Raw genomic sequence first — 18,393 nt, forward strand, 5'->3', positions numbered from 1 at the left:
ACTAATGGTCTTACAATGAGGCTTTGGTCGTTTCACATACCAAATGGATGCATGAGATTGAAGTCTGACCAATTCTGTTGGTCTCTCTATGGGTTTGCAATTAAATAAATTAGTGATAGTGACAAGAAATCACCAAATATTTTTTACTGAAGTAACATTTTGTTTTCAGTCATCTTTTTTTTCTTACCTTGTGTCAAAATGACAAAGGACAAGGAAGTGACACGGAATGCCTGAGATGTGTGGCTTCACTGAAAGTGGCTCGCAACAGAAGCATCATATCTGATCGTTGAAGGAAAAGCACCTGGACTGAAATCTAAAAATGGACGGATTCTTTTTTTTTCTACATATGGACACATTCACGTGAAGTATTGACTTGTCAGCCGCTTTGTATAGTATGCAAAACACATGCCACACAACGTGATCTGACCGTGTTCCGAGACTTTTTGTATGGCTGGAGAACAAAAATTTAAAAGTGTGTTCCTTCGAATTCTTCCTCATGGGAATGGGCTTTCCTGATAGGTTCCATGGGAAATTAAGAAGTTCCGGAAACATCCTCTGAGGTCGCCGAAGAACGACAAAGTCCAGAGAAAACAAAGTGTCACCCCAAAGACTGTTTAGCTATCAAATAACTCCATGATGAACAAAACGCAAGAACAAGTAGGTTTAGATGACTGATGATGATTATTTATTGAAACTTTGGACTGTTTTGTTTTTCTTTTTTTTGTAAGAGATGTACCATAAACGTATGGGTGTTTGGTTTTGAGAACTAAACTGCAAGTTTAGGCTGTAAACTATGCACTGTATATTCCATGATATTGATGAGGCTTTTTAGTATGTGAGGACAACTGCATGATGCACCAGAGGTGAAGGTGCTGCTTGCAGGGAAAGTGCCCAGTCAGTGTTACACGTCCTGGGGTGTAGGCAACCTTCCCTCCCCATTCCCCTGGCTCCACCCAACCCAAGCTATCATCCAACCCCAGACAAAGTGTGCAGGGGGGCGTACCTTTGTACCACCATACCACTTATTTGTCTTTGTCTCCCCCTACAACACTGGACTGTTACTCTGGGTGTGGTTACAGAGGATAGCTAAGGGACTGAGGTCCCCATGTCATGTTAGCAGCTGTGCTGTAGCCTAGCTAAACCCTGATGTGACAATGATGGTGAAACTCATTTCGGTTCATTGTAGTGGTGCACTCAGTACTGCCAGGCACCTGAAGGCACGGAACGGACTCCAGGCGGTACATGCACTTCTATGAGACTGCCTTTTCAGTCCACATTTATTTATATCAGTTATTTATGGCTTGTTTATTTATTATTATTATTTATTGCTTATTTATTTGAATATTTATTTATTTATGTACCTATCTATTTATCGACCTTCATTTATTCACTAAAGAATTCCACAATGTGAAGTGGTTTATGTGTATAAACAAACGAGTGTGATCACTGATACTGCATCGGTAGGCATTTTTTATAATTGTTATTATTTGAGCTCTTGCTTCCTTTATAATGCAACTGAACCTCGAGGGAGTTGTCGTGCAGAGAAAGGGATTTGGACACACCTGTCATCCGTCTGCATGGATCTCCTGGTTGGTTAGCTGGAGACCCAAATGGACCTTCGTGGGTCAGTGCGTCCCTGCATCTGCACTGACTGGTGATGCTGCAGACGATCGTGTTTACATAGGTGATCCATTTCAGAACTGTCTGTTGGTGCCCGGGTGGGTTATTAACCGTCAGTTATTACGCATTTTGACCTGCTGCAAACAGATCGCTCCACGCTGGCCAAAACCTAAAGACATGCACGGGCCCATCCAAATCAATGAGGTAGTGAGCAGGCGGCACTAGGTTGCAGTTTCCATGGTTAATCTTTTTTGACTACATTCATAAAGCCCTGCACACTGCCCTAGTGGGTGGTCTCCTGGCAACCAGCTTTTCCTGAAGTGAAGTTTGAAAGGAAAGCCCATCGGTTCAGACAGTGAAGTTAATGTCTCTAAGCTTAAGGAAAATAAAAAAAAACCTGGAAGTGCAATCAGGGAACACCCCCAGTCTTCCTCACTGTTCATCAGAGACCCTTCCTTCCTTATTCTCCATGTGTTACATCAATAATGTAACTATGCTCAACTTTGTGTAATAAATATTCAAATCTTCAGAAATGAATACCAAGCCCTACCCTTAGGATTGTATAAAACTCAATAGTTGTAGTGTACTAGTTATTATTATTATTATTATTATACAGAACAATAAAGTATATAACAATGGAAAACAATCTTCATTTGCCTGATGTCATTTGTGTACTGCCTACTTTCAGCTCCAGGGGGTACCAGGGTTACTTTTCCCTCAGTCTTGTATTCAGCTGGGTTTCCATGAAACTTCTAGAATCTAGAATGTTCCGGTCACCCTTTTTTAAAATGTAACCTCTATTTAAGAACCCTATGTCTGACCATAAGGTGGTGTGTTATTAACTCAATAATCACTACTATCATACGTTTATGACACAGTAGTCTTTTAATATAGTCTTTAAGTACAGTCTCTGTCATATCGTATTCTGAGAATAATATATTTTAACACCCGTTCATCTGATAGTGACAACAAATCAGCTATGACTACTTGTTAAAGATAATGTAAATGTGGTAGGAGTTTATAATAGTTATCACTAGTCAACAGCACATGACAGTTCACCAACTGTGTATTTTATAAGTAATAGTGTTCATCTGTTTGTGGTGCATTTCTGTCTTGATACTCTTATAAGCTTTGTTTGCTTCGTGAGTTTGCAGAAGGGCCCTGGCACACCCTGGCTGTGTGTGTGTGATTGTTTCTTTTGGATGGTAAGTAAACGCCAGGCTGCTAGTGCTCGCCTTGGCAGGCTGCCACTCTCTCTCTCCTCGCACCGGCCCATGGCTGTCATCTCTCCTCTCCGATAGCCTGACACTGGGGGGATAATGACAGTGTCCAGAGACGTCGAAACTCTCACTCCCCTGGCAGGGCTTGGTCAGCAGCGCACATATTCACACACACACACGCACACACACACACACCTAACACACACACACACACACACACATGCCAACTCACACACGTAACACACACGCACACACACACACACACACCTAACACACACACACACACACACATGCCAACTCACACACGTAACACACAAACACACACACACACACGCCAACTCACACACGCAACACACACACACCTAACACACACACACACACATGCCAACTCGCACACATACTGCATGTATGCATGTGCTCACAGACATCCTATGCCAGCCATATAGATATATAAGGTAATGGAAATGACACAGTGGCTCAGTGAAACCCACGTGAGTGACAGTAGCTGAGTAGTGTCAAATGTGCAGAAGTATATAGAACATGCAGATGCAACGACCACTCATACCATAATGTACTTGTAGGGAAAGGTCTATATGGTACATTACAGCAAATGTTACAGTTTTTTCCAATCATTTTCACTCTTGTCTCAATACCATGTACACATTCCTAAAACACTTTACACATCGAGCATACCAGTAGACTATGTGAACCAAACTGTGGATACTTGCCCCTATGCTTAGATACAAATGCAGTCAATGACCACTTCTTCCGAAATTCATGGATACCTGTCTCAGTCAATTTTCACTACCAGCAAAATGCTGAGCAACTACAGCATTTTTTGCCGATGGTTAGATACTCTGTTCAAAACAGTTAACTTTCAGTTCAAAACCTAACTTACAGTAATTTAGATCACTGTAGATGGAAAGATGCTGTATTTGCACAGACAACTTCATTTATATGCTTGCAGACTTCTTACCATATCTACAGAAGACAAACATAGATTTAGCTGTTCCTGAAGAGTTGTTTCCACTATTGCAGTACTGCTCTATATGTAAGTCATAGGCTATCAGTGAAAGACAGTTATTGAAGAATGCAACTACAGTAAATGTACCCACTCAATAGTGGTATCTACAGTACTGATTTACTCAACAGTGAGATCTACAGTACTTACTGTTACTGGCAAAATACAGAGGATCAGCATTACGTAGGACTACAGCAGACTTCTATTTTCTTTTTTTCCTGTGCAGTAAACACAGTAAAGCACACTGAAGAATACTGTTGTGTTTGTGATTTGTTTCTTTATCATATATTACGTATTTTACATTACAAAAAGTGAAAATTGTTGTTCTTGGTTTCTGATAACACATTCATTTACTGTATTTACAATTACAGTAAATTTACCACACTCAATTGTGACATCTATTGTGAGAGGCAAACCAACATATGAACACTGTCTTCAGATACCTGGCTTGGATTGACGTATTTCCAAGATGCAATGCAGAGGTGAATATTACCGTAAATGCGAAGTTCAAACATGAAAAAGTTTGACACCAAATACAGAGGACAGAATGGATCAGCATCAGGGCTACAGCAGACTTCTAGTGGTATAACAATACTTTGGTAGACTGTATCTTGTGTTGATGTATGTAATTTACTGCATTGGAAATACTGCAGTAAATACGTAGCATATTCATGCCTTTTTGTTGTGCTGTAGTAAGCCTATAAAGTGCAGTAACACGTGCAATTTTAGCATGTGGCTGTAATGAAACATATTGCAGCATTTTAGAATTATTTGTTTACTGTATTATTACAATATTTACTGTAGTCCAAAGAAGTGTTTGTCTGTGTGTTTATTTCTCTCTTTTTTGCAATGCAAAGGATACAGCAACATGTTTTATATGCAATTTGCAATGTTTTTTAGGTCATTGTACTCTGAGAGAGAACATTTGCTAAAGTTACGGCAGCATGAGTTGTGTTTTGGTGGTTGTCATGCATTTTGCACCAAAGGTTAACTGATATGCTGAGGTGTGTGTCTGTAAAGTCCACTGTGTGAAATGTTTGGGAAAAGTGTTCATGGTATTGAGACAAGAGTGAAAATGATTGGAAAAAACTGTAATCTTTAGATGTAAGAAATAAGGATATTTCTCCTAGTTGATGCATCAGTCAGTCTTTATTCCAGTAAAGTGCAGTAACAAAGCATGTGAAACACACTCTGGATTCAGCAGTGTAGGTCTGAACAACAACCATCTCAAAGTGTGAGCATATATACTGTTAAAAACACCTCCTAGCCTCCTCCTGGGCTTTTAATGCAAACAGGTCTTCAAACTTTTGTTGCTCTGTGTGATAATTACTTCCTCTGATCCTTTGCCTGAGATAGTTCTCAATGGTCTAACCCCTTTACCATACTACAATTGGCAGCTGTCGCTTACACCTCAGTTGATTTCCTGACCCGGGTGTCAGAGCGATGCCAGGGTGCGGACTTTTCTGTTGTTACCATGATATACTGTAACTTGTGTAACTAGATATATTAAAGGCAAAGAAAGAAAGTCCAGGGTGAAACAATAAAACATAAAAAAAACAATGATATTGTCCTGCTGTATTAGTATGAACTCAAATGAATCTAGCTTTATTTAGAGCCCCCCACTCCACTAACGACTCACGCCTGGCCAACGACTTGAATGAGTTTTACTGTCGCTTTGATGGACAATGGGACAGTCCTGACACCATCCCCCGTGACACCACCCGCCAGCTCCAGCCCATCAACTGCACCTCCCCCACCTCAGCAAAGGCATGCGCCTTTTCACAACTGCCCACCTCAGAGCCCCCTCCCTCCTCCCCTTCCACAGTGACGACTCTCTCCATCCTGGAGAGGGACGTCAATAGACTATTCAAGAGACAGAACCCCCGCAAAGCAACCGGGCCAGACTCTGTCTCTCCATCAATCTTGAAACACTGTGCTGATCAGCTGTCTCCGGTGTTCACAGCCATTTTTATTTTTTTTTACACTTTATTTTTAATTTTTTTTTATTTTGATCACAGATACAGAGGAACAGAAAAGTAAACAAACACACAGATTGACAAAAAATAATACAAAAACAAAAAACTTAACAACCATGAACATGATGGATTGCATTGATTTCACAGAGTTATCCTGAGACATATACATTTTTCAAACATCGACCTGTCATTGACATTTAAATAGAGTCCATTTCACCCATTTCTCTTCACATTGTTCTGCCTGTAATCTATGTGTTAGCTGTTCCATCACGTACATCTCACTCACAATTTTCAGACATTCATCTCGAGATGGGGGGCCTGGTTTATACCATCTTTTTGTAGTGGCTTTTTTACAGGCCGCTATCAAGATTTTGAACAAGCATCTGTCTGATCTTGCCGCAATATTTCCTGCCATATTACTAAAATACAGTACTATACATGAATTAGGTACTTCGTAACCCAGGATGTTGACCAAAATCAAGTGCACATCTTCTATGCACACTCATAACATAATGTACTTGTAGGGAAAGGTCTATATGGTACATTACAGCAAATTTTCACTTTTTGTAATAGAAAATACGTAATATATGATAAAGAAACAAATCTGTAGTTGCACAGCATTTTGCTGGTAGTAAAAATTGACTGAGACAGGTATTCATGAATTTCTAAGCATATAGGGGGAAGTATCCACAGTTTGGATCACATAGTCTACTGGTATGCTCGATGTGTAAAGTGTTTTAAGAATGTATACATGGTATTGAGACAAGAGTGAAAATGATTGGAAAAAACTGTAATCTTTAGATGTAAGAAATAAGGATGTTTCTCGTAGTTGATGCGTCAGTCAGTCTTTATTCCAGTAAAGTGCAGTAACAAAGCATGTGAAACACACTCCGGATTCAGCAGTGTAGGTCTGAACAACAACCCATCTCAAAGTGTCATCTCATCTTTGCCTCAGTCTACCCGTGGGATTGAACGAGTAGACGGCCTGGACGGCATGATGTTAAGGACCCTTTGGGCGTATCGGTCTCAGCACCTGTCTGCACTCTCTGTCCATTCCACTCAAGAGACCATAAAAATAACATTCATCACAGCGTGTATGTACCTGTACTTAAGTAAGACTTATGTCCATGGAGACAGACATTCATACAGTATATAGGGCTGATGGGAGTGCACCCACACCATGCCCATCTTTCAGTGCCATTCCCTCTCATAATGGAACACGGATACTGATTTAATGAATAGTTTTTAACTGCATTTGTATCTAAGCATATAGGGGGAAGTATCCACAGTTTGGATCACATAGTCTACTGGTATGCTCGATGTGTAAAGTGTTTTAAGAATGTATACATGGTATTGAGACAAGAGTGAAAATGATTGGAAAAAACTGTAATCTTTAGATGTAAGAAATAAGGATGTTTCTCGTAGTTGATGCGTCAGTCAGTCTTTATTCCAGTAAAGTGCAGTAACAAAGCATGTGAAACACACTCCGGATTCAGCAGTGTAGGTCTGAACAACAACCCATCTCAAAGTGTCATCTCATCTTTGCCTCAGTCTACCCGTGGGATTGAACGAGTGGACGGCATGATGTTAAGGACCCTTTGGGCGTATCGGTCTCAGCACCTGTCTGCACTCTCTGTCCATTCCACTCAAGAGACCATAAAAATAACATTCATCACAGCGTGTATGTACCTGTACTTAAGTAAGACTTATGTCCATGGAGACAGACATTCATACAGTATATAGGGCTGATGGGAGTGCACCCACACCATGCCCATCTTTCAGTGCCATTCCCTCTCATAATGGAACACGGATACTGATTTAATGAATAGTTTTTAAATATTTAAAACACTGTACCATATCTGATGCTTTGTTTTTACTGGAAAATACCTCTTTATAATATTTGAATGGCGAATTAAAAAATATTCAATTATACCATGAATGTTCATTACATCTAAATGGACATACTGGGATGTATGGAATTGACTAGTAGCTCTGAACGATTGTTTGAAGATACATTTTGTGTGATCATGCAGGCTTTGTGAAAGAAGCGGATGGGTCACGCCACACTGTGTTTGATATCCAATGGAGATTTAAAGTGCCATCAACACATATATGACGGTCACATACTGTACTGTCTACATATGTCACAGGAGAGGGCTATACACCATATGTTGAGGTTCCAATTATGCTGAGTTGGGCTGTCCGCCTTACAACAGCCTCATAGATTCCTCTCTCTCCCCCATAATGGGGGAGGGGCAGGATTACAATTGAGAAGGGGGGGGGGGGGGGGGGGGGGGGGGTCGTCAGACAGAGTGTATTTGGCAGCTGTGTTGGGGAGGGCCAGTGCATTGGATTCCATTCTAGTGCTATATCGGCCGTGAATAGAGATTCTAGTCACTTCTATAAATATCTGGAAGGGGAGGGGGGACCAGAGAGGAACTTTGAGGAGGTGTGTCTGCAGGGGTGGCCAGAGAGGCACTTATAAAACCCTCCAGCTGAGAGGCAGTCAGTACCTTTCCGGGAAAGTTTGACCAAGATCAGGCTCTCCTCCTCCACTTCGTCCAACAGATCGGTTTTCCACAGACATGGCTGAGAGGCGCGTTCCATTCTCCTACCTCCGCACCCCGAGCTGGGACCCCTTCCGTGACTGGTACCAGGGCAGCCGTCTGTTTGACCAGTCCTTCGGCATGCCCTCCCTGCACGAGGACTTCACCCCTTTCCCCAGCACCCACTGGCCCGGATATATGCGCCAGGGCCTGCCTTCCGTCGCCGACTCCGTCTCCCCGTTCCAGTCCCATATGCCCGTGATGTCCCAAATGTCCCAGATGCCCCAGATGTCCCCGATGCCCCAGATGCCCCAGATGCCCATGATTCCCCAGCCGCCACCGGCCTACGCCCGCGCCCTCTCCCGACAGCTGAGCTCCGGCATGTCCGAGATCAAGCAGTCCCAGGACAGCTGGAAGGTCAGCCTGGATGTCAACCACTTTTCCCCCGAGGACCTGGTGGTGAAGACCAAAGACGGCGTGGTCGAGATCACAGGTGAGACTTTGACATCCTCTCCCTAAATATCTCAGGGAACTTGTGAAACCCCTTGGCTTGTTGATACGATTGTGTTTTGCTTGAGCTTCAGTTTGTTTCTGGCTAGCTGTTATGATTGTCTCTGCTGGTGTGTTAGACTGAGAGAGGGTGTATGGAGTGGACTGCACATTCACTCATTTTGTCAACCATTTAAATTTTAGTAAGGATATTCTATACACAATGCCTGTAATCACACAGTACAGAGTATTTGAGTTTTCGTGTGGGGACATATCAAAACTTGGCAGATTTAATGTCTAAATTTATGTCACTAGAATGGCTTACATTTCTGCACACACCACAAGATTGCTGCGGTTGACAACATCTTAGCTAAGAAGTATGTGAGAGACAGCAAAGAAGCAACAGACCCACTCTGCGCACAAGACAGAAAAACTGGCAATGTGTTGAAAATTATTTTTAAACTGCCTCATGTATACCTCTTAGAGCTGGAGCACAAATGCTCTAAAGTGCAGACAACACAAGGCATCAGTTTAAAAGCACAATGTTCCCGACTGTCAGGGAGGGGAGTGCTTGGACCAAAGCCGGGCCAGATTTCTGAGACATTATACAACCCTCCACAAATCAGACACCGCCTTTGGAGCAGTGGTTTCGGCACCAGCACCTATAAACTAAGAACTGGAACTGAATGTTTAGTCTTTAGAGCAATCTCCTAATCAGGAAAAAAACACTCAAAGATACACTCATTTCTCCTGAGGCTTCGTGTCCTAACATGAGATATGAAATGCTGGGATGCCAGTCCGACATATCCACTAATACACGAGGACAACATAAACATGTCTCGGGGGTGGTTCTTTAAAACATTGCTGAGATGAGTGCACGCAGACGCAGTGCCCATCTGATACCCCCTAAAGTTAGCCAACTCATCTGCTGAGCATCCCACAGGGAGAGGAAACAGAGGGCCCGCTGCCCCCCCTTATTATCAGTCTGTCGTCAACACAAACACAGGGGCACAGACGCTTCCCGGCATGGCCTGTGGGACAGCAGGAGTGGAACAGTACACACAGCTCTACATGCAATGCTGTGATAGGATACAGGCCCTAGTCACTTATCAAACGCATGGAAAATGACTCTTACACATATAATTGACTGCATGAACAGCACCATCCATGCAGCAGTATGCCTGTCAATCCTATGAGAGGACACAGACACTGGAAAGTTATCAGGGGCATGGCTGATAACTCCCAGCCTATAGAGTGCCCTTACATAAACAACCATATTCAACACTGCTGTCTACAGGCGCCATACATTCCGTCCCTTGAGAAGTTGCAGGCACGTGCCAGTTTTGAAGGGCCACGGCTGATAACTCTGGTCCTACAGAATCAAGAGCTCTAACATAAAACAGTGCCTTTATTGATTGTTGGACTTTTCTTAATATGGTGCCGCTTAGGAATGACTACCTGTTTGACCAACATTAGAGATGAGGGACACAGTTGGCTGCTCAGTGGCTCTGGCTGACCTCTGCATGTGTTTATTCCACACAGGAAAGCATGAGGAGAGGAGAGACGAGCACGGATACATTTCCAGATGCTTCACAAGGAAGTACACGTAAGTATGCTGCCTATTACAACGCCTCACAACAGGTTTGGGGTTGAGAGATAACAAATATTAAGGGCTGCAGAACAGGCTCCCCTTGCCCTGACACTTGCATGATAATAATTTGTAAAAACTATTTGTTTAGCATTATAGAGATCAACAAATGTTACCTTTACTCCTGTATCATATAATGGAAGCACACCATGTTCCTTCAGACTTTCACAGCTATAGCAAATAGCTAAGGCAGACAGCTATGTCTTGTGTGATATACAATCCTTCTATGGTTACTCCTGCTAATCCTATGATTTAAGTGAGCTAAGTTCTTGAGTCATTTTTTATGTTGGGGAACTGTTACATAACAGTGGGAGAGCTATTCATGTTGAGCTCTGCGCAATGCTGTGCCCTGTGCCAGAGTTCCTGCATATTGTCGGACGACCACTGAACATCATAGGTTGTTTGCCTTGCAACTCAAAGGCGGAATCCGCGATTCTAATTAAACATACATTTTCAGCGAATTGCTCCTCATAGTTCTTTAGCTGTCTGCTCAGTGTATGCGCTCAAAAAAACTGTAGTGTTCGTGCACAGAGACAAGTCAGTTGTGAACGTGTGTGAGATAACAAGACAGGGAGAAAAAACAATGACTAACATCTGGAGACTGTCATACTTGGAATTGGGAGGGTAAGTCTCACATAGATATGTATCCACATGTAAGGCAAATTCCAGTCTCTCCCAAGATTCAACCTCTTGTATCCTTTTCTTATCGTCAAGTCTTCACAAAAACATGTTTGTGGTTTTCTCTCGTATGGCGCATTAGGCCACACACCTTAAATTCAAAGTTTTTTGGCCCTCTGTCGCCATCTACAGGAAGTACCCTATGCGATCATATCCACACCCTTTTACCCACCCATGACCTCTGCAGTTTCTGAACTGTAGAGATCAACAGTATAAAATATTATAGGTTAAGTAATATTCTATCATACTGTTTTATTGTGAAAGAGTGTGCTAGACATACATAAAAAATATATGCCGAAACAATATGTGTGAAAAATTCTACATAATTATCCAAAAACTACACATACGAGGTTGTTGAAAATGACTCATGCAGTCGTGCTGGAGTGGTAGACTGATGTAACCACTGAATGGTGACTGTCAGCAGTAGAGAAATCTGGATGCTGTCTCATATTCCGTGCTTTTTTGTTTGCGCTCTAGGCTGCCCCCTGGTGCTGACTCAGAGAAGATCACATCCTCCCTGTCCCCCGAGGGAGTGCTGACTGTGGAGCTCCCCTTGCCCAAATCAGCCATCCAGGGCTCCGAGATCACCATCCCCGTCAACGTGGAGAAAGACAGCATTGTCAAGAAAGAATGAATCTAACCCACACACACCCAATCCCTGCCACACACACGCACACACACACACACGCACACACACACATTGCTAATGTAGATGACACGCATAGCTGACACGTACACACAGACACAGCCATAATCACACAAGCAGGAGAGATGGCTTACAGTATCGGTGCGTGAGGCAGAGACAGACACACATTTACAGTACTGATTCGGTGGAGCAGAGACCCGAACCCCAGTTCCTTTGACTGGATGTCCCAACAGCACAGTGGGGCGGAGGAAGAGGAGGGAGACGGTGGGGGGTGGAGGGTGGATCAGATCCCTCGTCTCCGCGACTTTCCCCTCTAATGATCCAACCCCCGGCAGGGAGCCCTGAGTACACACATCTGCACCAGCGCCTTATGCTGGCTCTGCAATAAATACACTCTTCATTTGCATTAAGATACACACTCACTCACTCACTCACTCACTCACTCACTCACTCACTCACTCACTCTCACACACACACACACACACACACACACACACACACACACGCACACACAGACAGACACACTCACAGACACACACACACACACACACACACACACACACACACACACACACTCGCACACATACCTTGATATATAATTTGCTTGTCAGGCACTGTGAGCAACTAAATCTGCATTTGCTTCCTGAACACTGCCCCTTAACGCCAACAGCATGCTGCCAATCACCGCTTCAGCTTTGTGAAGGAGCTCAGAAACAGACTCCTTGACGCTACACGAACAGCCTAGACAGCCCTGGTCTCTCCAAAAAGGCTGGTTCTTCCTTTCCTGTGACTGAAGAAGTCCCTAAAATTAGACCAAGCTCAGAACAGTGTGAATGTGAATAAAAACTAAACCTGATGTTTTTTCAATTTCTTCGCTGAGAGGAAATGTTAGTTTTTCATCTGATGTTGCATTTGGGGGGAATTGTTGCGTGCTAATGGAGAATAAACTTTCCCTCAAAAAATCACCTTTTCTTATGTTATCATTTTATCATAGTGCATTTGTTTTATTTGGTTAACATAAATAGTAACTTATAACCATGAAATACAAAGTAACAAATCTGTATTTTATTAACCATGTAAACTGTGTACAAAGAGGTAGAGAGGGTGTTGTGGCAACTCAACTCGAAACATTCTGGCCATGAGTAGAACACCAGAACACCAGTTACCTTGGTAACACTCAGCCTTCATCTACAACATTCATGGCCACACCATAGCTGCCAACATGACAATAGTGACAGTATGATGATATCTGCTAGTCTTTCAGAATGAGAAATTGAATACAGTCCATAATGGTCGCCGTCTGTTTCCTTCGTTCTGCCAAGCCACATCTCCTGTACACAATTCCTGTATCAGCTCTTGGACAAGCCATACACAGTTTCTTGCTGTGATTTATCATTGAAGAAAATAACTTGAGGTGGGAATAATAGTGCTACTGTAAACAGACGTTCCTAATCTAAACTGGTAACTGGATAAAACAGACGTGATGCACATCTCAGAGCTGGGTCTTTTGTTGGTGTTCTGAATCAAAGGGAGGTCAGGTAATGGAATCAGTGGAATGTTAGAAGAATGCAACAAAGCAGACCTCTTCATGAACAGGAAGTGGACACGTATGAGGAATATCACTGGATTCTATTGGCTTTGTTATTATGCAGACAAACCTCATTATAAACTCAGAAACGTGGAGTTATAATAATAGATTATGTAGGTGCTGAGCAGCAGACAGTCCTCTTCATATGCAAGTGGTGGTTTCACAGCTGGTCTCTTGATGCTCACCTGTTTCCATGGCTACAGGAGGGGAAGTTCTTACAATATACCACTGACAAAGAATGAAACAGCCATTTAGCTGAATGAATTCATATAGGAGGGAACAGACTATTCCTCTCTCCAATGCACTAACACTATTTATCACCTCTGGACAGTGCCTTTGATTTGTCATCAGCACTGTAGAGTATATTTAGCCTGCAGACTGATCAATCAACATGTGGTAAAAGAACCTGTGTGATGGAGTCACAGAATAACGCACAATGTGGTAAGGTACCAGATAGCGAGCGCTGCCATCTTGGGGCAGGCCGGCTTAAGAAGGGAGAAGTCCCGCCCAGCAATCACGCACGGTCCGAGACAACGCCCACTCTCTACCTTGCAGAGACAGGGAAAACGGCAGCCACACAGGAGAAACCTCTGCTAGGCCCATAACACCATAACAGGTACCAAAACACATACAGTGCAGTCAGAAAGTATCCAGACCCTTTCACTTTCTCACATTTTGTTAAGTTGCAGTCTTGTGCAAAAAATCACTTAAATTCATTTTTCCCTCATCAATCTACACTCAATACCCCTTAATGACAAAGTGAAAACATATTTTTGCAAATCTGTTGAAAAGGAAAAACTGAAATATCACAAATATCACATAAATATTCAGACCCTATGGCCTAAGCCCTGAACCCTGATGGATTTAATGGACATCACCTGGTGCAAGGGCTCGAAATGGTATAAATATGGATGGGGCAGAACGTTTATTCAACAGACTTTTTGGAGAAGCACATTTATTTTTCAGACTTTTTATATTACATTTTGCAGTTTCTTTTTGGCCAAGGCACTTAAGGGACCGACTGCCTGATTTGAACGTGGCTCCAGGCTCTTGACTTACCGAGTAGACAAGAGGTAATTGTCAAATAATCTATTACCTTTTATGGCGGTTGTTTACCTTTTGCTCACTCCTTCCTTTATTTACAGTAAATGTGCCCCAAAACAAAGGAAATGAGAACTGAAGTCTCCCCTTACTCCTCCTGCTGGTATTCATGGCCAGTCTGTTGAAGTTTTTCAACGGTACAGGTATCTGGGGACGATAACTAATGACAAGTTCACTTTTGAAACAAATACTGATGTACCCGGGCCGTGTGGACACTCCTACTGGAAGCTCAGGAGTTTTAACACTGACCCCATCTTCAGGAGAATCTCTTATTCTCGTTTTATTGAGTGTTTTATATGCTGGGTTGGGTCGGTTAACTTGAAAAACAAGGACAGGTTGGAAGGAGTTGTGTGGAATTGACTGTGCAGTAAAATTGCAGGCACAAACCTTGATGACATCTCCCAAGGGTACAGAGTCTGAGGGACTCTGAGGCTGAGCCAGAGCCCTGACATGAACCGAATTCAACTTCTCTGCAGAGACCTGAAAATGGCTGTCCACTGACGGTCCCCACCCAACCTGGCAGAGCTTGAGAGGATCTGCAGAGAAAACTGGCAGAAAATCCCCAAATCTAGGTGTCCAAAGCTTTTTTCGCCAAAGGTGCTTTGACTAAGTACTGAGTAAAGCGTATTTATGACAATGCGATATTTCAGTTTTCCTTTTTAATAAAATTGCTGTAGTGAATGTAGGTTGATGAGGGGGGGGTTCATTTAAACAATTTAAGCATGAGGCTGAAGTGTGAAAATGCACTGAATGCTGTCATTCATACATATATAGCATAACAACAACAAAAAAGGCAACATAAAATAATGTCAACTGAAAAGAGACAGTGGGATGGGAGATATGAGAGAAAATAAACAAGACCAAAGACAATATTGCTTCAGAACATTATCTGGCGTCAGATAAAACAGACCAAGAAACCATGTGCTTTGGGTGAGAATGACTAGTATCCATTTGCAATAAACACAAGTTTCCTAAATCCAGAGCAGCATCTATCACATGTGAATGATGGACCAATGTTTTCCAAATGTCTGGGGGCTGATTCCTGTAGACGTGAAGCTCTCTGCTAAGGCCTTGGGTACACGAATGACACATTAATAATCACCAGGTCATGGTTAAAAGTGACACGTCCGTCATGTGGAAACTCCACTCCGATGACACCTCCTTAATTTAAGTCCGGTGACCCCAGGTTGTCTGTGTTGTGTTCACAGACTGTGGGCTATGTTCTCGACCAACAGCTTAACGCCACGCCATTGAGCCAGAGAGGAGCTAAAATAGAACCGATTACGGGACGGGTTTCTCTTTTATTTATTTACAGCGTGTTTCCACTCACCACTGTCTGTTTTTAGCCCACACTTCTGCCTCTATAGCGCTGCATACTAATGCACATGCCTACTCTCTCTTTCTCTCTCTCTCTCTCTCTCTCTCTCTCTCTCTCACTCTCTCGCTCTCTCTCTCACTCTCACTCTCTCTCGCTCTCATTCTCTTCGTCTCTCTCTATCACTCTCACTCTTTCCCCCCCACCCTCTCTCTCTATTTCTCTCTCTCTCTCTCTCACTCTCTCTTTCTCTCTCTCTCTCTCTCTCTCTCTCTCTCTCTCTCGCTCTCTCTCACTCTCTTTGTCTCTCTCTATCACTCTCACTCTCTGTCTCTCTCTCTCTCACTCTCTTCTCTGGAGCTGCAGGGCCCTTCTATTTATAGAAAGGTTCCTCCATGCCCTGCATTTCCGGCATGCTCTCTGGCAGCAGATGACAGGAATCTGGAGTGCACTGTCACTTCTTCCAGCTCCTTCCATGAGTTGACAAACCTAGAAATGAACAGAGAATCCGTCCGACTGCCTTTCTGTCTCTAAGAAAGAAAACTTCCAAGAAACCAGCCTTTGATTTTGACTATTTCACAATTTTGATAGCTCACATTACTCTCAGCCAGCAGCAGTGTAATTTACTCTGATTAGGTCAAAGGAGCAATGGCGGGAGCTCTAAATAATGCAAACGAGCTTCTCTGAGCTCATTTCAATCTAGCTGCCGAGCTCCAGCTGAGTGCGCACAACTCAAGGCGAGTCTTTTTAGAGGGCCTTTCAAAACCATGACTCACGATTCACTCCCCTATTTCTCTCTCGCTCTCTCTCTCGCTCTCTCCTATAATGGCCGATTAAATAATTAATTTCTATCCCATCCCTTTCCCCCACCCAGCAGCTGCCCAACCCCTGCGTCAGGGCGGGTCTCCCTCTTTGTGCCGGTGTGCCGACGCCTTGCCATCAGCCACCGCTCCGATTGGAGGATTCACCTCCCTCCTCTCTCCCTCTCCCTCTCCCTGCGCCAGCCTCAGCTGTCAGGCGTAAGTAGGCCAGCTCTCCAAAGGCACCAATTAATGTGATCTTAGGAAGTTCACCCGGGGTGGAGATGACTCGGGCCCTGCCTCACGTTGACCCCCCTACCCCACCCCACCCCACCCCACCCCCTGTAAATGCCTCTCCTCAGGGGCGTGAAACTCAAGAGGGTGCCCAGGGACGTCCACGCTTGGCACACTTGAGCCCCACACGTCTGTGCCTGAGCCCTGTCAGTGTCGGGGAGGGGAGGGCAGGGCGGGGCGCGGGGCCCAGGCAGTACAGTGCCCCTGGAGGAAGAGGAAGAGGAAGATCCATGAACGAGTGTCATTTCCCGGACAAGGGACGCGTGCCCAGTTATTTGGACAGCTATGTCATGGAGAGTCATGGAGCGAGTGGCTCCAAAAACAGTCAACCTTCCTAGAGATGTGAAACCCACACGCTCTCATCTCAGACATTCTGATATCGGACATCGGTCTATCTCTCAACACATCAGTTAAGGGTTTCTTGGAGTACATAAAGTGCATAAAATTCTTACAGAAACTCATGTTTCAGCCGTATACTTATTAGCTTATGAACTTATACTTATTAACTTTAATTAATTATAAACTTTGGTTTTCCATCATCTGACCCTCAGTTATAGGAACATAGTGGCAAATATATTTTATCATTTTAAATAATATGCGCACAGTATATACATATTATAATATATACTATCTAATAATACAAAATAATCTCAAATTTGCTTCAAATAATGACTTTTTCACTCATGAATATTCATTCATTCACACAAATTGCTATAAATGTAGTGATTATCCAGGACATCTAATTCTCAGGTTCTTTAAGAGTGCAAATAAAACAAGTGTACCACACTCGTACTTTAGAGATGTTAAAAAGCTTACAGCCTAACCTAAGGTATCTATCTATCTATCTATCTATCTATCTATCTATCTATCTACCTATCTATCTATCATGTGACTGAATGTCCTTGGAGTCCAATTCATCCTTATTTTATTACATAATACACAAACACACATATACACAACAAACACTCACAGACACACTCTGTTGCTCTCATCCTGACTCACACACAGACAATACAGCAAAATCAATATGTTCTAGGGAAGCAAGAACAATTTGCTTACAGATGCCCCACTGACTCCATTTGACTAATTTGGCAAATTGCACACTTGACTCTAAGAGGGAGGGGGCAGAGGTGGGAGCGGATGGGCTGTGCCTCCCTTCTCTGTCAGCCATCTTGAGGAACCATCTAAGGCTAACACTTCTTCATGATTCAGCACTACTTCCTATTTTGGCATTGAGAGGTAATTCAAGCTTTTATTCCCCCTAAGTGCCACATCCAACTCACACATTACCACTGTGTGCAAAGCAGCGTGTGTGTGTGTGTGTGTGTGTGTGTGTGTGTGTGTGTGTGTGTGTGTGGCTTTGGGCCACAAGGTGAAACAGGACATGATTTGTGCGAGTAGTAACGTAGGCACACGGACACAATGCTGTTGATTTGCTTTATTCAGATTCT

At 43.2% G+C, this 18,393-nt stretch overlaps 1 protein-coding gene across 1 annotated transcript; it reads left to right on the forward strand.

Annotated features, from left to right (window-relative positions):
* Positions 1 to 8,302: 8,302 nt before the first annotated feature.
* hspb1 (heat shock protein, alpha-crystallin-related, 1) lies at positions 8,303 to 13,339 on the forward strand. Its single transcript, XM_012822813.3, has 3 exons — positions 8,303 to 8,876; positions 10,415 to 10,478; positions 11,676 to 13,339. The coding sequence occupies exons 1-3, from the start codon at positions 8,423 to 8,425 to the stop codon at positions 11,830 to 11,832; spliced, it is 675 nt and encodes a 224-aa protein (XP_012678267.1). The 5' UTR covers positions 8,303 to 8,422; the 3' UTR covers positions 11,833 to 13,339.
* Positions 13,340 to 18,393: the final 5,054 nt, after the last annotated feature.

Source organism: Clupea harengus, chromosome 8, assembly GCF_900700415.2.
Source record: "Clupea harengus chromosome 8, Ch_v2.0.2, whole genome shotgun sequence".
Lineage (NCBI taxonomy): Eukaryota > Metazoa > Chordata > Actinopteri > Clupeiformes > Clupeidae > Clupea > Clupea harengus.